The sequence below is a fragment of the Haliaeetus leucocephalus genome, unplaced genomic scaffold, assembly GCF_000737465.1.
Source record: "Haliaeetus leucocephalus isolate CR32 unplaced genomic scaffold, Haliaeetus_leucocephalus-4.0 Scaffold196, whole genome shotgun sequence".
Taxonomy (NCBI): domain Eukaryota; kingdom Metazoa; phylum Chordata; class Aves; order Accipitriformes; family Accipitridae; genus Haliaeetus; species Haliaeetus leucocephalus.
The window spans coordinates 86,473-101,188 of record NW_010972632.1 but is presented as its reverse complement, the minus strand read 5'-3'; the positions used below and the strand labels follow the sequence as shown (position 1 = coordinate 101,188).

The following is a 14,716-nucleotide window of genomic DNA, read 5'->3' as shown; positions in this document are numbered from 1 at the left end:
GGCCGCAGGGCCGGCCGGGCCTCGCCCCGCACCGCCGCGGCGACGCGGAGCCGGACGCGGCTGACCCCGGCCCGGCCCGTCTCTCCCTCCCGGGGGTACGCAGCCCTTACCCGGCAGCTTCAGCGCCCGGGACAGCACCGTCGCCATGCTGGAGAGGCGCACTGCGCATGCGCGCCGCCCCGCTGCCTGCTGGGAACTGTAGTTCTGCGGCGGGGGAGGCCCCTCTCGGCATGGCGGCGGCCCAGAGGGCCTCGTCGCTGCTCGCCCCGGCGGCCTCGCTCTGCTGGGGCAGAGGGGCGGCGGAGGGGCAGCCCCGGGGGTCCCTGTCACCGGGAGCCGCGGGCGAGGGCCGCTCGGTGGGCCGCCGGGCCCCTGAGGGCCTCTCCCCAGGGGGGGCTGTGCCTGACTGGAGCCGGCAGGCCTGCGGGTGGGGGGCGGCAGCGGCGCCTTCAGCGGCCCGCCTGGCGTAAACTTGGGGTTCCCGCTCGAAACCGGAGCGCTGCGCTCGTTCCGTCGCCCTTCGTTTCCTCCCGGTTGTTTTACGGGGGCAGAGACCCGCGGGGCGGCGGGGGCTGGTGGTAGCGACCCGTCACGGAGGACAGCCCAGGTTTCGACAACCTGCGTGGCTGTGCTGGGCGCAGACCCAGGCAAAAATACGCTTGTTGTCCTAAGTGGTTTACACAGAAAGCACCAGTCCTTTAGGTCGTTCTTGGTATAAATACGCGCCTTCGCTCTTGGGAAGTTTTTGGTTGGAAGAAATCTTACTTGTTGATTTTGTTTGATCGTGCAATGGGGTTTTTTTGCTTAATTACAAAAGTCCGCCAGGGCATTTTCCAGAGCTGTCCTTGAGTTTCAGCACAGCCTTCCGAGGTAAGCGAACAAGCGAACTCTCCCACGATGGGGAAGTGGAGCAAGGAGCGTTTTGTGGCTCCCCGCAAGCCGCAAGGCTCCAGCTTCCCGATTTGCAGGCCCGTGCACAGGCCATCTAACACCATCATTTCTTCAAGTCATGATTTGTGTGAGAACTCTCAAGGCTGACTCCTTTGTCACAGAAGAGAAAGGAGTATTGGCTAAATACATCAAAAGAGAGTCCGACTGGCTGAAGAACACGTCATGTTTGTTCAGCATCTGCTGCTGCTGCTGCTGCTGCTTTCTCCTGTTTCAGGCGCTGTTCCTGTGAATAATGTACTTGCCCTTTCCCGTCCAGGACTGCCCTGAAACTGTTTAAGCAATAACAATAAAGAAGGAGCAGAAGAAGGACACCAAGTGGCCTAGCTGGTGAAGAGAATTTTTTTTTAGATACAAACGGGAAAGGGTTCTGATCCAAAACCTTTTGTACCAGGGGGATTTTTTCCATTGATGTCATCAGGCTTCAGATCAGGACCTTCCTGAGAACACAGCACTTAGCACTTGCAGGGGCAGTCCCAGGTGGCAAAGTGGAGAAGCCATCAGAATCGTTCTTTTTCTTTCCCTTCCAGGTCTTTCTGAATACAGAGTCCTTCTGTTCTGTATGCCATTTCCCTTCCTCCACTTTTTGATTTGAAAGCAGTAACAACCCTGTATCTATGTAAATATTTACAGGAGAGATCCTGGATCCTTTTCAAGTCTCAGTTAGCAAAGCCTGTGATACGCAGGGACAAGAGCTGTCCAGCAGAGCGTCTCTTTCTAAGAAAATGCGTCTGGCACCAATTAGCGCTGGGAGGAAAGGTATGGCAGAAAACAGCCAGAAGCAGGAACTGGAAAATCTGGTGTCCTCATTTGTGATCTTCTAACATCTGGCATACATATACACTGCAAGAGCCCATAGTTTTTACAATGCTTGTACATTTGCGGTACAGCATAGCCCACTTTTAATTTCATGCATCTGCACAAAAATGACTCGTTCCCCAAGCCCTGAGATCTCTGTGAGGCTAATGGATAGCAAGGACAAGTGATTTGTGGTGAAAACTGATGCTTTTGAGGAACATATGACTAAGCAAAGTGTTCAGAGGGTGTAATGATTTGCAAAGCATGAGGAATGAAGTTTTCCTTCTTTACATGGTGAATGTAAGCTGATTTGCATATAAATTGGACCTGTCAAGTGTACTAATATAAATCAAAAAGCTGTGAAAATAAAACTGAAGCTGCAAATAAATCATTCATTTATGTGAATGTTGCTGTTCATTTTATTTATTTTTTCCAAAGCAGTTTGAAAAAGCCAGATGCTGAAAAATGAGATACTTGGGGTTAAGCTTGGAAGTCTGAGACCTTTGGGTTGGCAATGTGGTTGTTTAGAAAAATGTTCCAAGCCAAAAAGCATGAAAATATGCACCCACCAGCCCCTTATCAGTGTTGAGTCTGTGCAAGCCCTCTCTGCCCACACTGGCACCTGCTGTCCTGTGTAGGGTGAAGACCCTGCCTGAGGCCAATTTGCTTTTCCCTCCTGGATGCCTGATTTCTGACCTGACCCATGCCCTTCGAAATGCTGGTGTGTTGGAGTCGCTGTACGGGTACGCAACATTCACCTGACCTACACAAATTGTAGTGATATTCAGGGTCCACCTAATAGGGCCAGTGCAGAAGGCGTCGTGCTTCACTCAAAAATGGTGGGACACACCATAAGGAAACCTTTTCAGTGTCACCTCTATCAGTGACTTCTCACTGTCACTCCACACGAAAGGAGAGGGGCGATGTCCTTGAACAGCAGCAGGAACACAATATGTGGGGACAGCTGCCTTGTCCAGAAATCCCGGATAACATACTCAAGCCCTGCACCCAGGTTGCAGCTATCTGCTCTCCTTCCCCTTGTTTATTTCTTTCTGGGACAGGCCACGTGTAATGCCCCTCCTCCCTTGCAATCAGTTTGTTCAGTTCTCTTCCACTAGCCTCTCGACCAGCCTACACTGAATGTCCCACAAGTGAAAAGCGCTGCCCTTTTGGTACGGTGATTCCCCTTGTACAGCTGCCAATCACTTAGCTCCAAAGACTGATAATCCTAATAATTGCACAGGAGCATCTGTGGCACTTCAGAGCTTTACTGAAATCCCTGATGGCTCATGTGTGGACTTTTAGAAGGTCTCCAGCCCTACAGCTGTTAACATCTGAGCGCCAGCCTGCCCTCTGGTCCCCGGGAGGTGTCAGGAATTCCTCTGCAACTCCATCTCACTCACGGTGCCCAGTTTTTGCACTCTGGGGGTATTTTGGCTCAGTGTGTATATGGCAGCTAGGGCCAGACACAGCGGCAGCACTGAGGAGACCCTCACATCTGCTGCAATTCCGTATGGCCCTGGGCACAACCAACCTGCAAGGCACAGGAGGTTACAGGGAGGGTTTGAGCCCCTTTTGCCCTCAGCTTGGCACCTGCCCAAAGGCTGCAACCTAAACTGGGATCCAGGAAAATTAGCACAAATGTTCCTGCAGATGTTGTTCTTGCCAGGGGGATTTTGCTGTCTCGGAACTCTTGTGTGTCCTGAGAGAACCACAGACAGACATGTGCAATAGCCTGTTTGCATATCACAAGCGAGCTTCAAGCTGAGGCTACTCAAGTTTAGAAAACTGACTGCAAGCAGCAGTCCTCACACAGGAGAGCAGATCGAACACACTGCAGTTGCTTACAACACAGTCACGGAGATGTGGCAACAAAAAAAAAAGGGGAGTTTCTTGTTAGTTGGTTGTATTAAAGTTCCCAGTCTCTGCTTAGTGTGGTACAGTGATGGCACGTGGGCACTGGGTGTTCCTATCTGAATGCAGCCGTGGTGGTGATGGTGGGCTGGGCAGTGCTCCTTACACATCACTTTGAATGTGGATGGTAGTGGGCAGAAGACAGGGAAGGGAAGTGCTACAGCTCCCTCCTGTCCTACCTCCCCTGCTAATCCCTGAGGAGGCACAGGGAATGGGGAATTTCTGTGATACACACTCCTGCCTGATGAGAGCTGTGCTCAGGTTGCATGCCGCCAGCACAAGACCAGGACATTGGGCACACACTGCGACCCTTCACCAGCACAGGTTGGATTTGGACCGGGGTTTCGGGAGTGTGTTGCCATGCCTGTGTGGGTTCCGCCATCACGTTCGCTTAGCTGGTGTCTCTGCGCCATGCCATAGAGAGGTTGGTTCTTGCTTGGAGCGTTCCTCCATCCAGCATCCCCATCCCACGCTGACCGCCAGCAGCTTGTTTCCTCTTCACAGGGAGTTGCAATGGCAGCATAACAGGATTGTGTTTGCTGCGTGCTGAGCGGGGAACAGCTGGAGGCAGATGATTGTTTGGGTTATTTGCCTGTTGCCTGGGCATTTTGTTTGCTTGTTTGAGCCCTGAAAAAATAGGTTTCCTGTTCCTCTGGAGGCTGGTCTGTGTTAAGCCTGTATATTGTGGGCTGCTTTTGAAAACTGGTGTTTTATAACTTTGCAAATGAGTGTCCTGCTGTTTTAGTGGCAAGACTCCATAAACAAGGCAGTCTTCTCAGAAATTTCCCTGCCACAGAGCCAGCGGAACTGGGGGAACAGGAGCAGCCAAAACCACATGCTTCTGGCATCAGAGAAGCAGATACCCCCAAGCGTGGTCCCGGTTGGACCTCTCTCTTGAGTGGATTTAAGTGGCTGACTAAAGAATAGTGCTGGCTGATGTTTATGTGCTTAGAAGGATGGCACTCAGCTTTCTTCCCCATCAGCTCCTCACCTGGGGTAAACCAGCATCACTCTGTTGCGAACATAATGCTGTGTTTGTAACTGCTTTCTCTGTCTGCAACACTTGCACATATCCTCTGGCTCCTTACTTCTGGGTGTTTGCTTTTATTCTGAGTGGCTGGACAGTCCTTTGCCCTGTGAGAAAAGCATCTTTTTTCTCACTGCTGAGTGCAGACGTCTTGGCTGTGGAAAATGGAGTTAAATAAGAATAGGCTGGTCAGGAAACAGAGAGGGTGTTGCTGCCAGCTGATACCGGAGAAGTAATATCAGGAAGAATGCAGATTTGGCCAAGGCACTCGCAAGCAGTGCCATGGGTCTAGTCATGAGCCTGGGTGCGCAGCAATCGTGCAGCTTCGGGCTGTGGCAGCTGCACATCCTCTCAGATCACAGCAAAATATCAGTCTGACATGGACATGGGACCAGAGTCGGGGGCCCACCTCCCGCTTCACAAAAATCGTCACTTTAACACCTAGCGTTTCTTCAGAAATCTCTGTATCGAGCACTGACCAGACCTGAGCCTGTTTGATTTGGCAGGCACAGACCTGGGGGAGGGGGGCAGGGGAAAAAAAAATAACAACACTGCCGCCGATTCATCTCTCCTTGTTTATTCCACCAGAAATAGATTTGGCAGGGTGCATCAGGAATGAACTAATCAGCAGGGAATTAATTGGCATGTTTGTTAAAAGGCAGGAACAACGCAGTGAACAAATTCATGGCTGGATGGCCGGAGGGTTCAAGCAGCCAGAGAGAAGCGCTGCATAGTGGAAACTGTGACTAGTAAGAGAAGTTGTACAGCTGTGCCGGAGAGCCAGCGGTTGAGAGCTGCCCAAAAGAACCGAGGGCAAAGATATACGGGTGTCCTCGCAGACGGAGCTGCTTTCGAGAGGGGCTCCATCACCCAGGCTTTCCTCCCCATAAGGCTCCCATCTGTGGGGGGAGATGGCTTGCTTGCAGGAGTGGGAGGGAGGGGTAGGAGAGGTACAGCTGGAGGAGGCTCCATGGAAAGACTGTGGAAACGTGGAAAGCGGGGAAATGAAGAGGGACACGTCACTCATTGCAAGCTGAAATGCGGAGGGGGTGGTGAGGAGAAGAGGAGCAGGGAGGCAGAGATTTGGAAGCCTCGTCACAGAAGGACTGGCCTCAAGAGCACAGGTAACGCTTGTATGCAATTCTCTGCCTTCTTTCCCAGGAAGGTTTTGTTTCTTCCTCTGGAGGAGACACATCCATGCACCTCGGAAAGAGCTTGTTGTGCTGAGGGACTCTAAAGGCACCTGTGGGAAGTGCCAGGAGAGGAGGGAACATGTTGGCTGGCATCAACTTGGAGGTTGGAGGATTGCTACCTACATTTCCAGACAACGGGTGTGCAGGGTAAAAGAAGGAGGGAGAAAGGAGGAGTGAGCAAATCCTTAGAGGCAGCCAGACAGGCAGACATGGAGAGGGCAAGGTCTGTGGATGCCTATCCAGGGAGAGAGAGGAAACTTAAGAGGGAGCAACAAGCTCTAAATGAGACAGAGATGGAGATAAGACATATCTTGAAAAAGCAGGTACACCTGGAGTAGAGGCAAAAGCTGTATATTACCTCCTCAAAACCAACAGTACTTTACTAATGTTGTGATTTGTAGTAGATGTGTGCTTTACACCTGGACAGCTTTTTTAAATTTCTTTAGCATCAGTATGCCTGCCTGCTGGCAACAGCATCACCCTAGCTGTCCGTCATCAGGGCTGTCAATCAGATCCCTTTGTTTAGCAGGATGGTCAGGCTATTTGAGGGATTCAGGTGCTCTTTGCTGTCACACAACTTCCAGGTAGAAAATGAGCAGTGTAACTCTTAATGATATGCAAAAGCACTATTTAACTCAAATATGTTGCCACACCTTAAAAAGTCAAGATACTGTTATTCCTACATAACCCAAAGCTGGGTGTGCACATGTACCAACATACGGCATTATACCCACACACATATAAACCAAAGAATAACACATTAGAATGGAATTTTAACAGGGACTTTTGAAACAGGTGATATTCTAGCTGTACCACTGTGGCTGGGTTAATATTGTAGGATCCAATTTTTTAAATCGCTTTTGGCATTTTTCTTGATCTTTCCACCATTACATAATACTACAAGCATATGCTAATGTTTATATTACCCTGATTTTTTTTGCTTGGAGAGCTAACAAATGCCATCCGCTTTGCAAGTAGAGCTGGCAAATTCTTTGATTGCTCTGGACTTGCAGTCTTGGCAGCTTTCTCCTCTAAAAGCTGAGTCTTTTCAGGATCCCAGCCTGGGAGCTCTGGCAGAACTGTCATTAACTGAGAAATTGTGTGCAGCTACTATATGTTCTTCTAATGTGAAGCTGTTTGGTTCATAGCACCTAAACCTTCTTTGACTTTATTCATAAAACAGAACATTTTAGTTAGGTGTGTGGAAGTAACGTAACCTTAAAATATTCTTAAAATATTGCATATGGAAATAAAGATAGAGAAATTCCAAGAGCCTGCAAAAATACCTTTATTATCTATTGAGATCCTTTGCAAAACTGAGAATCTTAAACTTACTTTGATGTTTAAATATCCATTACCATTGGAGTGAGAGCTACATTTTATGTATTTATGATTTACCTGAGATCAAACTCCCTGAATCATTTAAAAGTGTGTTTTATTTCTCTGCAAATAACTCAAATCCCAGTATCACTCTTCAGCTTTAGTTTGAAAGTAGCTCAAAAGGAACTTGGGAAAACTGAGGGGAACGGGTCTCAAATGGAAACCAAAAAGCTAATTCACTTGCAGTCCGATATTGCGGCAAAAAAAATCCTTCATCTTGGTTATCATTACAGCAGATGCTAACTCTAATCAACAAAATCCTCCTCTCAGAGTGTGTATGGGCTTGAGTTAACACACCGGGATGCTCATGCACAGCATCGGGAGAGCGTATGTGTTTAGAGCAGTCAGAAGTGCAGGGAAGGGTTTCAAGCCCTCGTGATAGACGAGGGACAGGCCAGCTCTGAATCGTAATGCGACAACTCACGTGTCTGCAATAGGGTCAGTGTGTTCTCCTCAGGCTTCAGGGGAGACAGGGCTCTCTGAAACGAAGCTGTGTTTGGGACCAGGAGAGGATAACCTAGGCGATTCCCCCGTATCCCAGCAGGCAGCACAACCCGGGCGCAGGAGTGACCTTCAGTCACCACCACGCTTGGCCTCAGTGTGTCGAAGTTTGGGGCAGGTACCGCAGAAACCTCAGTGCCCTGTGGGCATTGCCCGCTGCCGCTGGGTGTAGGGAGGGATGAGCGCTGGCCATGGAGTACACTGGAGCAGCAAGAAACAGAAAGGGTGAGCGGGAGAGGGACAGGGAGGGGAGTTCCGATCCTGGCAGCGCTCCTCCGCTTTGGGGCAGGGATTCGGGCTTGGACGGCACAACTGCCAGTCCCCGCGGGGCTGTGCTCGGGGGGTTGAGCTAGCAGAGCTCTTTTATCCTGTCAGAGTGAGGAACTGAGAGGTTAAAAGCAGAAAAAAATACTGTGTGATAATGAGACGAATATGTCTGTCTTCACTGTTTGCAGATGAAGGGACCGTCCGGTGAATCACTGAGCCTACCCTGCTCCAGGGGCAGAATATGATGTAATTTTCTGACAGAAAGCATGCCGTATTATTGTAATTACTAGTAACAATAGCAAAGCTACTATGTTGTTATTGTTAGTCTCTGGATTTAGGGAAGAGCTTTCATCCAAGGCTGTAAGAGAGTTTTCCCTGCTTGTCAATCGGTGTTCTACCCTGACAGTATTTGCCCGTGCAACACTGCAATGGATCTGAAGACATATTTGTCTTGGGATCTGGTTCCCATTACAGATGACCCTGAAGACTTTTTCTGCTAGAAACCTTGTTAGTGAATATCCATTTGCCTTCTACAAATCCACCTAAGAGAGGGAAGATTGCTCAATTTCTGTGTAAGTGTCTGAGATGTGGGAATCTGTTTCAAAGATGATTATAACCTGATGTTTACTATGATAATAAGTTACAGTAGGCCCTCAGGAATGCAGGGAGCAAAGCTACAAAGAAACTGGTCCGTGAAGGGCCCTGCAAATAGAGCATGTGGGTCTTTCATAATTCATTTGGACACCTGATGTTTTAACAAGTTTGAGATCAAGTAGGCTGAATTTTCAGTATCAGATGTAGGTGGAATTTATCACCTGTATTTCAAAAATACAGAAAGATCAAAGTATCCCAGCCCTGGGGTATTGAAACAGGTGGGAGGTGGAAAGGGTGAGGAATGGACAGTCTCTTCGGGAAGTTTTAAAATGAGCTGGGAAGCCACACTGCCTCCTTGACGTTGGCAGCATTTTCAAATCATTTGCAATTAGAGATGTTGGCGTCTGGTAAGTCCTTTCCAATCAGGGAAGATTAAAAAGGCATGTGCAGTGCATAGTCATCAAAAGAAAGAGAAAAAAAAAGAAGGTCTAAAGGCTGGAGTATTTATCTGGAAAAGCAGAGTCAGAGGAGCTGTCGTGTCAATGCAAATAGTTTCAAGAAGGTCCACAAAGACCTTTTCATTATGTGCCTTGGTGATATCATCAAACCTTCTAAGAGATCTTCATTTTGGCAGCTCGCAGTTGAGGGGAAGAGGTGTATGTATGTGCGAGATAGGAAGAAGGTAATTTATTTTTTTCCTTTAAATGAATACTGTAATTAGAAGAAGAATACTGAGTACAAAATACATCCTGACAGGTGGAAAATAATATTTTTAAAGTAGCATGACATTTTCCATCAGTATGGCTATATTCATACTGCTATTTTAAATAGAAAGAAAAATAAATGGAGTTGCAATTAAAATACACTAGTGATTGAATGTAAGAAAGGCACAAAGTAAAAGGATTTATTTATGTACTGCTTTATCTGCTACAGCTCCTAGTAGGTTTTGAGGTGGCTGAATTCTTCCCAGATGGTTAGGAGATGAGGGTTATATGATATTCAAAAAGCAGTTTAATGTCCTCATATTTTGCAGTGAAGTCTTAGCCTTTTGATGCATGTACCTGAACAGGGGAATAATTTGGAATTTCTGAATATGCCTACTTCTCACATGAGCCCCTCCATCACTGTGACTACAGATGACTGAAATCATCACTAAAACCCATGAACCTGGCAATGCATTTTTTCCATTTGCTATGTGCAATATGTGCATAATTGGTATTTCCAGCCAGTTTCTACCAGAACAGCTGTTCATGACATTTAAAAAAAAATAAAAATATCAGATTCAACACTGAGGGACTGCTTAATTAAGACAGAATAACAAATTAGCCTGAGTAAGCTGTGGAGAGACTGATCTATCCTCTTACATTTAGAGATGGTACTTGTCCAGATGGGCCTGTAGGTCTGAGTTGACTTCCATTGGCTTGGGAGTGATGGTAAACTCAAAAGAAGACAACAAACTTAGGTAAATGCTCACATCAGTTCCTATGCCCATCTTGCCTACTCTGCAGATTTGCTCGGGAGGACCTGACCCTCTGACACCAGGGCAAAGTGGAGATAGTACAGGGGGGGTGGAGTTGCCTTTGAGGCTCCATCACTGGGCAGCATCTCAGTTATTGCCACTGGTTAGTGGATCAGATAAAAAAGAACAGGTTTTTATTCTGGCCCTTATTAAATCCTTGATAAATTGCTTTACTGGTTTGCACCTTGCTTTCCCTCATTGCAAAGTGGGGATGCAGCTATTTCCGTACCTCATAGTACCTCCTCCTGACATTGATACAACATTTATAGCTATAAGGTGCTACCCCAACACGGCTACCTATGAAGCAAAGCTACTTTCCTAGCTGCTGCCAGTTGATGAAGCATCTCTGTACTACTCAATGGCTTGAAAAAAGTAAGGAGGCTTGTACCTGTGAAAAAGTCCCTGTGCTTCTGTAAAAGCTAGGCTGAGCAACTTGAACATTTTAAAGAAATACATCATCAGAGAGAAATTTGGTGTTGGGGTGACAGGTGGGAGGTGGAGAGAGAGAGGAAAGAGAGAAATAAAGCAGTTAGCAAGATTTTTTTGTCTCCACAGAGCAGGGGGAAGTCAAGATCCTATGACCACCCATCATGGTGACTCTTCCTCTTCTCCTCTTCTTCATCCTCTTGCCCTGCAGTAAATCCCAGGACGACTTTCTGGACCAGCATCAGAAATGGAACTACAGAGAAGGCGGTAAGAGGTGGTGGTGGTGGGTCAGCGTTCAGTGACTCAGAGCTGAAGATTCACTTATTTTGTCCTTGGAGTGAGACACACAGTGCTCATTCATGAGTGCTCTTTCTTGATTCCGGGGTAGCTGCTCAGATTCCTGGAGAGAAAAATGGTTTTAGAAATAATCATCTGAGGTACCCAGTGGCAGCAGAAAACTTAGGCACCTGGAGGCAGAGAATTACAGTGCAGTGAGGGAGGGTTATCTGCTTTTTAATTTAGATCCTCCAAATGTTTAATATTTGGCATTTCATTGCAACTCTGTTCAAGTGAAGGGGAGTGGAATCAAACTAAGACTACTGGTTTATGTTTTCTTGTTCTATCACATTTATTTTCCTCTCTTTCATGGATGTTCTGCTAACCTAGCTGACAAGGTCAACATAGAAGGCATTAACAGCATTACTCAAACCCTTGAGAAATGGGGAAACGGCATCTTCTGGCAGATGAAGCACACCCTGCTGAACAACCCAAACGCTTTACTGCCTGATTTCTCCAGGTAATTCCCTTCATCTGGAGGTGGGATTCAGTCCTCTCCTGGGTGTCTTTTCTTGAGGGATTCATCTTCTTTAAGATGAACTTTCAGATTGCTCAGCTGTGGGGAGATGAATCCCGCTGTCTTGGTATCTGTTGTGCTAGCAGCTCTGATTACTCTAGTGAGCTGAATACTCTGCTGACTATTGTCGTGGTTTAACCCCAGCCAGCAACTAAGCATCACGCAGCTGCTCGCTTACTCCTCCGCCCCCAGTGGGATAGGGAGGACAATAAAAAAAAACAACCCCAAACTCCTGAGTTGAGAATGGTTTAATAGCTAAAGTAAAATAAAATATAATACTAATAAAATATAATAATAATAATTGTAATGAAAGGGAATATAACAACAACAAAAAGAGAAATTAGACCCAAGAAAAGACAAGTGATGCACAATGCAGTTGCTCACCACCTGCTGATGGATGCCTGAGCAGCGATCTGCCCCTCCTGGCCAACTCCCCCCAGTTTATATACTGAGCATGACATCCTATGGTATGGAATATCCTTTTGGCTAGTTTGGGTCAGCTGTCCTGGCCATGTTCCCTTGCAGCTTCTTGTGCCCCTGCTTGCTGGCAGAGCATAGGAAAAATCCTCGAGTTAGGATAAGCGCTACTTAGCAACAACTAAAACATCAGTGTGTTACCAACATTATTCTCACACTAAATCCAAAACACACTGTACCAGCTACTAAGAAGAAAATTAACTCTATCCCAGCTGAAACTGGGACACTATTTATTATGAAACATTCTCAATAGCCATGACTGTGTTGTAAGAATTACCCTAAAGAAAATATAGGCTGTCCTTGGCACCTCACTCCTGTGAGAACAGGCTGGAAAAATGAATTGTGCAACAAATCCACACATGGACTTGGCCACAGGGCAGGGAGAAGCAGCTGATTTGGCCTGTGATGTTTTTTATTTCAGTCTCTAACGCCCAGCTCTGAGAAAGCTATTCACTAGTTCATGTCATCATATGTCCCCCTTTGCACTGCAGGAAATACTAACAATTGAGCACACTCACAAAATTTACTTCAATCTCGTATTTCCAGAAACAGAGTGGGAAAGGCAATGAAAGAGAGAGAAGGGAATACTCAGAATTACTAGAAACCTAATATCACTTAAATCAGGATTGTTTGGAAAGCAAGGTGTTCTCTTCCACAACTCAGCTTTCTCTTTAGGAAAAAGAAAAAAATAATCTGTCTGCAACTGCTATGCATTGAACCACTTGAAGAGGAGAGGCTAGAAAAATAAAATGGCACTAGTCAGAAGGTCACACAATTTTTGTACAAATTAGGGTTTCAGGAGGATATAGTTGATTGATAGATTATATGTTGGCCTTTGGCATCAAGTGGATTTCTCCCTGGCTGCATGGTGGCTGTTGTTATTAGCACAGAATTCATCACAACTTTCGCACTACCAGTGCTGAAATTCATTGGTGCCTAAGATTATCAGGGCTGACGTTAAGTCATGTGTTTGGAAAGCTCTGACTTTAGCCCAGGGAGATGTAATGAGACTATTCAGCCATATTTCCTGCATAGGGCTTTGAATTAAGAGTTTGCTGGCAAGGACACAGGCTGGTCCATTGGAAAGATTGAGGACTGACAGTAATCCATGGGAATCATTGGCCCAACCTCCGTGTCTGCTCCTGGTTAGCAGCAAGGCTAATTAATACTAATTAATATCAGGTGAGATTAGAATGAGCATCAGCGCTTTGTAACACCCAAAGGGTGACTGAGAGATGGCCCTCCAAGGGAAGGGACAGGGTTACCCCCAGGCACACTGGTGCATCGGTGCAGCCCTCACCTTGCCAAATCCTGGTGTAAAACCCGGCTCCCCCCTCACTCAGCTCAGGCAGAGCTCCAGCCCGGAGCCACGCTGGGGCTGCGCCACCACAGCCGCGCCACGGCACGCAGCAGCCTGCCCTTCGCTGGGATGTCCTCCGAGGCGATCCCGCGCGTTGCTGCTCTCTTCTTCTCTACCCCTGCCGGTTCCAGCCAAGCAGGATGGTTTTCATCTCCCCCCCCGAAAGCAGGAGTGCTGTGAAGTGCTTCTGGGAGCTCATAAAGCAGCTGTCATTTGGTACCGAGCCAGCTGTGCTTTGGTGGCAATGGAAAGACCGTGTTGCCCATGCTGGTCCTGAAGCTTGTGGTTCCCTGGGTTCAGATGGGGGCATCTCAGATGAATTCCCACCACCCAAGGGGCAGGGTAGCTTGGGAAGCATCTTTCGACGGTTGCTTGCAAATCTTTCATCAAAAAGGGCCCTTACCCACCAAGAAACACAAGGCCATGGTAAATTATTTTGCATGCTCAGGAACACTTCCCACTCTGAGTTATTCTGCTGTATTATTCTCTCTGTAGTCTCCGCCCTGTCTCCGCAGCTGTGGACAATCTCGTGAGGCAAGTCCAGTCGATAAGGAAAAGGCTAGAAGAACTGAACGAACGCCTCAATGTCATCAACAAAACCATCCTTCCCATCCGATTGAATGCTCTGCGGAGCCAGAAGCGTGGAAGTACTCAGCTGCGGAGACTTCCAATGCATAGGAGAAGGTTGTATGCTCGCAGGAGACCTCAGAGGAGTTAACTCTCTATCAGGAAAAAAGGGAAAGCTTTATTTTTTTCATCTGCTTAAGCCTTTCTCAGTGGGATGCTGCTAGAGAGAATAAAGTAAAGCATATACAAGTCAGCTTTACTAAGGAGACCAGAACTTCTGCATTTTGTTGCTGCCTTTCAAACCTAGGTCAGTAGGTGAAATCTGACCCTGTTCTTCAATGGCTGTTTTGTGTCCCAAGCAAAATGAGTTGACAAGCTCAGTCTACTTGAGTGTGAATACCTTTAGGCTATACAGTCATTCTTTCTGCTTACCAGAGGAAGCTTTTTCTATAAAGATCAGGTGAATGTTCTCTCTGTCCTATTTTTACAGCACTCCATCTGAAACAGCTGGGGAATTTGATATTCAAAAGTGCTGAACGCCTGATGAATGCAGAAAGATAGATTAGTGCTTGGCACTTCCAGCCTGGCAGGGAGGGGAGGGGAAGCTGTGTTTTAAAATACAGCCTTAACCTATTCTCCATGAGTGCAAAGAACACCCCGTTCACATGTCCAGAGGGTGGGTAGGGTTGGATAACTTTAGTCTGTGCATCATGTTTCAAGACTGAAGATGTGTCAGATTCTAGGGACCAAATCTGAACACTTACCTTCTGCAAAGAGCTTTTTTTTTTTTTAGCTACCTGGAACTGGGCACTCAGAACCTTGTTATTCAGCAGATATGTTCAGAATTTCCAGCATTTGGAAGGACATCGCATTGACTTCTGCCAAGACCCTT

At 47.1% G+C, this 14,716-nt stretch overlaps 2 protein-coding genes across 3 annotated transcripts in view; one reads left to right on the top strand and one right to left on the bottom strand.

The window, feature by feature from the left end:
* Nucleotides 1–165, bottom strand: part of KIAA1467 (KIAA1467 ortholog) — a 21,985-nt gene extending 21,820 nt beyond the window's left edge. For both annotated transcript variants that reach the window (XM_010565841.1, XM_010565842.1), the window contains exon 1: nt 111–165. In XM_010565841.1, the coding sequence (XP_010564143.1) occupies nt 111–147 (37 nt within the window). In that variant the 5' untranslated portion in view covers nt 148–165. The remainder of the gene's footprint in view (nt 1–110) is intronic.
* A 5,486-nt stretch (nt 166–5,651) lies between these two features.
* LOC104830726 lies at nt 5,652–14,032 on the top strand. Its single transcript, XM_010565839.1, has 5 exons — nt 5,652–5,811; nt 8,435–8,600; nt 10,697–10,834; nt 11,234–11,363; nt 13,753–14,032. Exons 3-5 carry the CDS (start codon nt 10,732–10,734, stop codon nt 13,973–13,975), a joined length of 456 nt encoding a protein of 151 aa, XP_010564141.1. The 5' UTR covers nt 5,652–5,811; nt 8,435–8,600; nt 10,697–10,731; the 3' UTR covers nt 13,976–14,032.
* The last annotated feature ends 684 nt before the right edge of the window (nt 14,033–14,716 follow it).

Bases quoted from the DNA above. Each gene is read 5' to 3' on its own strand.
- LOC104830726 (XM_010565839.1), top strand. From the start codon at position 10,732: ATGGTGACTCTTCCTCTTCTCCTCTTCTTCATCCTCTTGCCCTGCAGT. The intron at 10,835-11,233 runs GTAAGAGGTGGT...CTGCTAACCTAG, and splicing joins ATGGAACTACAGAGAAGGCG to CTGACAAGGTCAACATAGAA. The intron at 11,364-13,752 runs GTAATTCCCTTC...TTCTCTCTGTAG, and splicing joins TTACTGCCTGATTTCTCCAG to TCTCCGCCCTGTCTCCGCAG.